The 9,026-nt window shown below is 59.4% G+C and overlaps 1 protein-coding gene across 3 annotated transcripts in view; it reads right to left on the reverse strand.

Moving 5' to 3' along the window:
• The window catches only part of PEPD (peptidase D), a 123,699-nt gene that overhangs the window by 22,642 nt on the left and 92,031 nt on the right, over window positions 1-9,026 (reverse strand). For all 3 annotated transcript variants that reach the window (XM_007470951.1, XM_007470952.1, XM_007470950.1), the window contains 2 exons: window positions 3,257-3,325; window positions 1,727-1,804 (listed from right to left, as the gene is read on the reverse strand). In XM_007470951.1, the coding sequence (XP_007471013.1) occupies window positions 1,727-1,804; window positions 3,257-3,325 (147 nt within the window). The remainder of the gene's footprint in view (window positions 1-1,726; window positions 1,805-3,256; window positions 3,326-9,026) is intronic.

A 9,026-nucleotide genomic window follows, 5' to 3' on the forward strand; every position in this document is an offset into this window, starting at 1 on the left:
GGGGGGGGGGGGCGGGTGAGGGGAGGGGGAGACACCCACTTCATGGGATCAAGGTGAGCAAATCTACATAAAGAGCTGTCCCTGGCGCCAGGCACAGGGGAGAACCCTGTCAAAGTTGCTGCACACGCTTGGCCCCTATGCCAGGAAGGGCGTTAAGACACTCTGGGGATGGGGGAGTTGCAGTGAGCGGCAGTGGCCTGTGTCCACATTGGGTGTCCCCCTCTGTGTGCTCCCATCCCTGTCCTGCTGACCCAGGCCCCTGAGAGAGCGTGTGTCCACGCAGCACCTGTGGTCCCAACGTGTCCCTGCTGCCGCCCAGTGCAGTGCCAAGTGCTCTGTGCTATCTCCACTGACAGCAAGTAAACTGAGGCTCAGAGTGGGAATTAAGAGGCTTTGTTTCCTCCCAGAAGGCTGAGCTGGGCTCCTGCCAACAGGGGCCAGGGCCAGAACATCCATCCAGCTCCCGACCCTGGGTGAGTGGACACCGCAGCCAGTGGGTGCCTGGTGCACCCTGCAGCAGGGGCACCCTGGGCTTGGGTGGGTTTCTGAAAACACTGGGCAGTGACAGCTCGGTAGCGGGCTCACGTCCCCCGGTGGCTGTGGGCCAGGGAAGCCCGTGTGCAGCCTTCCCCACTCCCTGGGCGAGGCTGGTTCCTGGCCAGTGTTGCAGGCAGGACCAGAATGCCAGCTCAGGGATGGCGCCTAGCAGGGCATGTGCGCGACCCGAGAGGGGGCACGGCACTGGCGGTAAGCAGTGTGATGGAGCCTGGCTCAGGTGCCTCAGCAGCAGGAGGGAAAGGCACCAAAGGACCAGGTGGGACAGTGCACACCCCTCCTGCCCTCATCTGCGGGTCGGTGACCACAGCAAGATGTCTGCAGGCCAAGACAGGTGGTCCCGTGGGGCCGGTAGCCTCTGGACGGCTCTCAGGAGCCCTTGGCAGCCTGGAATGGCCCTGCCCGACATCTGGGTGGTGGAGAGAACAGGCGGGCAGTGCAAGTGCCCGTGAGCGGAGGACAGGGCCGGTCCAGGCCAGTGAGGTGCCCACAGGCCCCTGCCAAGGCCAGAGCGGCTACCCAAGAGAGGGGCGTGTATGCCCAGTATGAGCCCTACACACTGGGGTCTGGGAGCAGGGTCTGTGACTCCACCTGCTGGGCACAGTCCATCGGAGGGCTGGAGGCTGTGGGTCCTGCCCACGTCTACTTAGTCACGGCTCCATGGGGAGCAGGGAGCACATCACACTATGCTCAGCAAAGCCCTGCCAACAGCCCTGAGGGCCAAGCACCACCTCTGACCTCCTGAATCAATGGCTGCTCGTGCCAAGGAGTCTTGAGGCAGGAGCTGGCAGGTTCAGAGGGCGGGGGACTCCCTAGGGTCTTCTCCGCTCCGAACTGAGATGCCCACCCTCCCAGCACCAAGCCAGAGAAGTGAGCGTGGTGGGTGCTGGGAGACGGCACAGGCCCTCCTCTGAGGTGGTGCCTCACCCGCAAAACACAGGGCCCCTGCTCCCCTCTCTCAGGGCCTCCTTGGTCCTGGAGAGGAGGCTACATGTAGGCCAAAGCCTTGGCAGAGAAGTCTGGACCCAGAGCAACAGGGGGACCTCACCGTGGTCAGCCTTCTCAGGGTGGGACCAAGAGGCGGTGGTCAGCCACCTTTGGGGTTGAGGCCCACCGCAGCCCCGCCGTTCACACGCAGAACCAGGGCAGCTTGGGGGCTGGCCTCACTCACCACATGTCTCCGTCCTGGATGGTCTTGTCGTTGGGGGCCCCGGCGTGTCCGTAGTGCAGCACGGCCGAGTTCTCACCACTGCAGAGTACCAGGGGGAGGTCAACAGCCCATCCTCACCCAGCAGGCCCCGGGCACTAGCACCCCAACTCCCTGCCCCAAGGGCAGTACTGTCCACCTTGCAGAGGGGGCCCCGGGCCGCTGGACCAGGCCCGCAGCCTGAGGTGGGGGTGAGGGGCAAGGTGGCCCTGGCATAGTGCAGTCACACAGCTCTTGGCCAACCTCTGGGCTCACGGCGGTGGCACTGGCAGCGCTCCCCTGGCTGAGGCTGTTCGGGTAGGTGGGCCTTGGTGCTGGGGATGTGGGCCTGATGTGGGAGCAAGGGCCTGCGGGCCCGGGGAAGGGACTCCCAGGAAGCCCTTATTTCCTGGTGACTAGCGGGGAGGGGAGGCCCAGTGGGAAGGGCCGGGCTGTGTCAGGGGGCTGCCATGGAGGTCTGCCAGGCCAGGGCCATGGACGGTGAGCCAGTGGCACCTCGCCCCTCTGCTTGGGAACACATCCCTAATGAGCGATGCCTTTAAGAAAAGAGAACTTTTAAGTCTGTCGAAAGGAAAAAAAACCCACTGGGTGTAATATTTATGGTCCTGTTTGGGAGTCTTAGGAATCATAAAAGTAGAAATAATGATTTTTCTGTCTGCCAGAGAAGAACATTTCCAAGGACTGAGATGTTCACATGTATTATTCATGTGCTGAGGACGTGCACAGCAGCAGAGCTGCCGGCTCCATCCTGGCTGGACAGGGGCCAGACCCTCTGACCCAAGGGGAAAGCACAAGGAGACTAGATATGGTGAGCCTGGGGGACGAAGGGGCCGCCCACACCCAGGACGTGCCTCTCAAAGCCACACAGCAGTGCAAACTCACGGCCATGAGCTGCCCTTATACTCGTGGTCATTTCTACCCTGTGCCTACAAAGCACACCCGGCCAAGTGCAGGTGACACACAGGACGTACACAGAGCCCCCGCCCCCAGCCACAACGTGCCACACACAAACATGCCTACAGTGACATCCTGCACGACAGAGCCCTAGACCCACCCACGGCTGTGCTGTTCCCCACACGGCCACACACACGCAAAACCACAGCCTCCAACACTGATCCAGCTCCTTCTGCACCGCCTGCACACAGAAGCTGGCATAGCCTGAGGTCACGGCCTGGTCCCCCATGCTGGGAGCGTGTCTGTGTGGAGGGGGCGAGGAAGGCCAGCCCCAGGAGAAGCAGCCAGCTGGAGACGGGAAGGGAGGGCACGGCAGCGGGCAGGCCGGCTCCCCTTTTCACCCGGCACTGCCCAGGACGGGCAGAAGCAACCTCTGCTCCCAGAGCCTCAGGAGGGGAGAGCGACTTCTAAGGCTTAGGTGGGCACTGCCTCGGGCATAGGAGCAACAGGTGCATTTAAGCTGGGAGGACGGTGGGGTCCTCTCGCTTTCCCTAACCTCCTCCAGTGATCATTCCCACGCGGCCCAGGAGGCGCGCTTACCTGCCGCAGATGCAGGTGTAGGAGCTGTGGCGCATGCCGCCCCGGGAAAAGCAGTAGTGCTCGAAGAGGCTGTGGGGAAGGAAGACACGTCAGAGTAGAGTCACTGGAGCACGCACGCCCCCCGCCCCTGTGCAAATCTTCAGCCCAGGCCCTGCTCAGCTGCGCCTGCAGGAAGGCCTGAACTTGCCAGTGTGGATCTGTGGCTGGTAGCCTGTAGTCCACAGAGCTCGCCACTTCCAGTGCCACGGCGCTGCCCAGCCTTTCAGGCCCATCAGGAAGACAGCCCTGGTCCTGCAGGGAGATGGGCTGGGGCAGGGGCCACCTGCCTCTGCAGGGCGGGAGGGGGCGTCTCCCTGTGACTCCCTTCTCCAGTGGCCACATCCTCCCACACGAGGAGGGGCTGGATGCACAGCCAGGGAGGGACGAGAGCTCTCCCAGCCCCAGTTCTGGACTCACCCAGGCCCTAAGCCTGAGCCCAGGGAGGGGCGCAGGGAAAGGAGAGAGGAAGCCACTGGGCTCTGGCCTAGAGGACGGGGTTGAGGGGCAGGTCCGTGTGCAGATGGAGAAAGGCAGGGTCTGGGGGCAGGCCCAGCGTTTCCCTACTTGTGCCAAGTAGCAAACCGGCTGGCCCCCTGGACGAGCTCCCACCTGGAGCAGGGGAGGCCAGGAGAAGGTCTAGAGGGAAAGACGAGACCTCAGGGCAGGTCGCCGGTAGCCCACCCTTCGGCTGAGCCCAGACAAGAGACGGAGCCGGGGGAGGCCTCCAGGAGCTCGGAGGTCAGCAGAGCCTGGCAAGCCCCGGCGTGTGACAGAGGTCAGAGGATGAGCCACTGCCACATCAACACCATACGAGCAGTGCTGAACCCTCGGGAGACCACACTGCCAACAGCTCTGGAGATGCCAGGACCCTGCCCCTCCCCCCACCATACACTGCAGGACCTCGGGGGTGGGGGGTCATCTGGGCGTGGGACTCGGCGCTCCAAGGCCCCGGCCTCTGCAGAACCCAGCCGGGGAGGGGGGCAACGGTGGGGGGCTGCCCGCACCCCCTCCCTGAGACCTGGGCAAGAGCTCGGGCCCAGCCTCCTGGATGGCCTTGGTTGAGAAGCAGGTCCAGGTGGACCCCACCCTACCCACTGACCGCCAGGGCAGGGAAGGCCGACCACAGGGCCGTGCTCAGAACACCAAGGCTGCCCGTGGGCACACTAAGTGGCAATCCTGCCCTGCATGTTGTAGGCCTGTTTTAGAGCACGTCTGTACGGAGGAGTCTAATCTTCCAGGCACTATAAACACAAACTATGCATAACTGTTATGATTCAGTATTAGGGAGTTGTTATGCACGAACAGTTCTGCTATATTCAATCAGCTTTCAGACTTGCTTTACAAATCCCACAGAATAATTGGGTACCTGCAAGTGGAATATTTCCTCAACACAAAGGATTTCAGGAACTGCCCAGGGAGGCGAGGAAAGCCATGTACGGCATCAGCTGCCCCCGTATTGTATTCATGGCGGGAGCGCTCAGGCGGCTGCCCCCAACTTCAGCCTCGGTCTCTCCGAGGCCACAGGACGGCCAGGCCAAGTCAGGGCCCTGAGGCGGCTCCACACCGCCCACCCAGACAATGGGGCCTCAGACACTGGGACTCCACACAGCAGCCCACAGTGAGTGGGGGATGCTGACAGGCCACGGAGCCACAGGGCTCCCTGAGCCTTGGGGGGACGATGCCCTGCCCAGACAGAAGCAGGGCTCTGGGGGCAGCCGCCACTCTCCAGGTGATGGGGACAGCAGGGGACAGGCAGAGGGGTGGTGAATGAACAAATCAGAAGGTTCAGCCTGGGGAAACGGGGTGGCATCGGTTCCCCCACCTGCAGCCAGTCTCAGAAGCAGGTGTTTCCCTAACCCGTAATCTACTCAGTAGAAACAGCCTTCATCGCATGCCTTGGCTTCTAAGTAAAATAAAAAGCCTTTGAAAGGCATGACTCACAGAAGCACCAGACTAAGGAACGGCCCACCCAGTTTTCACCTGCAAACTGCAGCCCGGATTACCTCTGTCAGCCACATGATCCCACACCCACAAGGAAGAGCTGGAAAGAGGAGGGGAAACGCCACATGCTGGAAATTCATTCTCCCTTCAAAGGGTTTAAGTCCTTCAAGATGGACTTCAGCATCTGATTTTGTTTCAGAGGAACCTGTCTGACGTGATACAAGAACAAACTGACGCTCTAGTGGCATCAGCTCACGTGGACTCCACGGGCTGCGTTTTTTGCTCACACACCTTAAGGGCCCCTCTCCCTGGGACCTCAGCCTTGGGCCGTGGACATGTAAAGGCGCCCAAGTTCTGGGGCAAGTATGTGTAGTGGCTCAGGACCCTGAGTCCGACATATTTCTGATTCTCAAGGCATGGGGAGTAAGGATGCTCCAAACTGGGGCCACAGGCTCGACGTGAGGCTCCCGCACAGCCCGGTCAGAGCTCGGCAAGAACAGGCCTGGAGGACAGACCGTAGCAGCAGAGGTGCCCCATTCCCACTGGATGGCTCACAGACCAGGCAGCAACGGGAGGACACTTCATAAAGACCCACTAGACCTTTACGGAGAATATGGCAAACTGTGTACCAGGTGAGGGTCCAGCTGACGCATAACCTGAGGGGCTGACTACTGATGACACACGTCTATGGCCGAATTCGGCTGTGAGCTACCAATCAGTGCCTTGGGAGCCACAATGAGATGAAGGTAGAGTATGCGGACAAAAGCCTTCCCACCCCCAACACTCAGAGGTACTGATTAAAAATCATAAGCAGAGCCACATCCACAGGACAAAAGGAAAGTGTGGCCAGAAGAGACGAGGAAGCTGTGGTCTTGCTAACCTGGAGGCCTTGGCATTCGTTGCCATGTGGGGACGGTGAGAAGGCCCCGGACAAACCAGAGGTAGGGGGCCAGAACTGAGAGCCCTCCCCAACATAAAGCTGGGGGCTGGGCAGGGATGCACAGCCTTGGAGAAAATTCACCAGCACCGCAGGAGGCAATCAGGAAGCTTCCCGAGCTCTGGGAAAAAAATAATGAACGTTCCCTCAGAATCCGCAGCATAGGTCTGTCCTCCACGGGGTTCAGGTTCAAATGTGAACGACCTGTATGGTTTGGAAACCCCGAAGCCAGGAAACTAACAGAAAAACTTGGTCCCTGACTGGTGATACCTGGAGCCAAATTGACAAAGCCAAACTGAGCGGCCACACTCTCAACCCAGGCAGGAGAGCCGTGATCTGCCACAATCCCTGCATGTACACACACACGTATGGACACACATGCACATATGTCTACACACACATGCAGGTACATATACACATATATATACACACACCCCACACACTGAAGATGAACTCACAGTCTGAAAATAGTCCACAAGAGCTGTCAGACACAGCAAGCAGCAGGCTAGACCCTCCCAGGACTTCTGATAAAAGAACCATCAGATAGAGACTATAAACACATATTAGATAATTAACAGCTAAAAGTACGGTATGAAAACCCAGCAGGCAGATTTTACAGAGTCACAACAGAACTGCTAGAAATGACTGGTCTATCCATAAGGGGGCAGCAGTCAGAAAGACAGGCAGCAGTGTCGGCAGACCCCGAGACCAGCCCCGCCTGCGCTTTCAGACAATCGGACTCTCACGTGCAGCGCGAGGGTCAGGTGGGCCTAACCACCCCAGCTTCCTCCTGCTCACCTGGACGGAGGGTGGGTGGGGGGCACTCCGACCAGGCACATGGCCCACAGCCTCCCCGAACAGCAGGAGGGGCTTCCTGACGAGCAGAGGGAAGGGCAGGGTCTGCCCAAAGCCCTGCTACCTGCCTTGCAGTGGTCCTTGAAGCTCCCCGACATGGCCATCCCTCTAACACTCTTGCCTATAAATTTTCCCCAAGCAAGACACAGGTAGAAAATGCTTTGTATCCAGGCATAAATGAAAACCTTTAAGTAACCTGGGAGAGTCTGTGCTGTGAATAACGACGTCGATGGGGCTCCTGTAGCGACAGTGTGGCAGGCCCATCCGTCGGTGCCTGGAGAGGGGTTAACAGGGCAGGGACAGCAGATTCCAAGGCCCAGATCTCCAGGAACAGTACTGCTGGGACTCCCCAGGTGCCCGCAAATCCAGCCCATGGAGGCTTCCTGGCCGCACGGCTTAGCTTCTGCCCTCTGAGGCGTATCATCTGATGAGGAGATAGCCACAGCCCCGCACAAAATGCATTAGCTGCCCAAGATTATGGCAGAAGGGCTGCCCCAAGCAGCAAGGGTCGCCCAACTCTCAGTGCGAGCATGAGTGCCAGCAGACGGGGCCAGCCAGGGAGGTCAGGGGCTGTGGGTGGCATGAGCCACCTCATCCCCTCCCAGGTTGGGCCTCGATCCACGTCAGGTTCCCAGGAGGCCGAGCGAAGAACAGGAGCGTGCAAGAGAAGATAGGCACGGTGGTGGAGGCCACCTGGATGAGCAGAGGGTCTAGGAGGGCAGGCGGTTAGGACACAGGGTTATGAAGGTGGGCAGGGCCAGAGCGTGAGGGCCTTCTTGCGGGAGGGAGGTACCGGGACTCGGTGGTAGACTGGGGGGGCTGCCCTGTCCCCCTCCTTCCCCAGGCCCCCTGGTGAAGAAAGATGCAGAGCACTCCAGGGAGCCACCACGGAGAGGCTCCGAGCATGTTTTAAAAGAGCAAGTAGCATTCACACGGAATGACATCAAGAAGGGACGGATTTAAAGCCTTGGATAAACCCAGAAATGCATTATTAATAAAACCAGTGCTCAGAGGACAGCTTCGTGGCCCAGCCTGCACCGATGCAGCACCACCAGGGACAAAGGGCCACCTGCAACCCTGGCCGGATGCGGGATGCTGCCGACTTCTCACCCAGGGCCTCCCACAGGCCTGGCCAGCGAGAAGGACCCAACAGCTACCTGCAGCGTCTGGCGTTTAGGACAATCCTTCAGGGGAGAAGGTTTCCTACTTTGCTGATGAGGAAACTGCAGGTCAGTGTGGTTGGTGATGTGCTGTGGTCAGGAGAGCCCTCAAAAGAGTCCCTTTGAGCCTGGGGTCCATGTAGGGTTTCTGACCCCGATGCCTCTAAACCTCACATCTGTCAGCGGTGGGGGCACTTGGCGGGGCAAGGCTCTCTGTACCCCAGACACCAGTGGTGGATGATGCTGTGCTATGCCTTCCAGGGCCCTGGACTCTTTTCTGTGCATGGGTCCCAGACTGAGCGGGAACGGGTCTGCCAGGACCAATGGCCCACCGATCCCAGGGACGGTGCACCAGGCCAGCCTGTGGAAAGCAGGAGCCGGTGCTCCAGGAGGGGTCGCTGGGGTGCAGAGATCCTGGAAGGGGAAAGCTCGCCTGCCAGAGGCAAGGGCAGTGTAAAGACGGCGGTGGTCAGGGCATGAGGAGAGGCAGTGCCAGGGAGAAACCGCTCTCTCTCCGTGAGAGCGGCCTTATCAAGGTATGAGATAATTAGCATTTTAATTGGATACTTGGGAATTCTGAATTGCCTATCTTGTATGAGGCATAACTGAGGACATAACATGACATTCAATTAACAAATATTCCCCTTTATTCTTGACGTGCTCGATTAGGTGGAGTTCCTGAGTTTCTCGGTATCAATTCTGGGATAAAGCACTACATCCTTTCAGCTGGCAAAGCCCTGGCTGCATCAGGCTGCTAATAAACTTCAGCCGTGTGTGTGTGTGTGTGTGTGTGTGTGTGTGTGTGTGTGTGTGTGTGTGTGTGTGTGTGTGTGTGTGT

The sequence above is a fragment of the Lipotes vexillifer genome, unplaced genomic scaffold (genome assembly GCF_000442215.2).
Source record: "Lipotes vexillifer unplaced genomic scaffold, Lipotes_vexillifer_v1.1 scaffold182, whole genome shotgun sequence".
NCBI classification, from domain to species: Eukaryota; Metazoa; Chordata; class Mammalia; order Artiodactyla; family Lipotidae; genus Lipotes; species Lipotes vexillifer.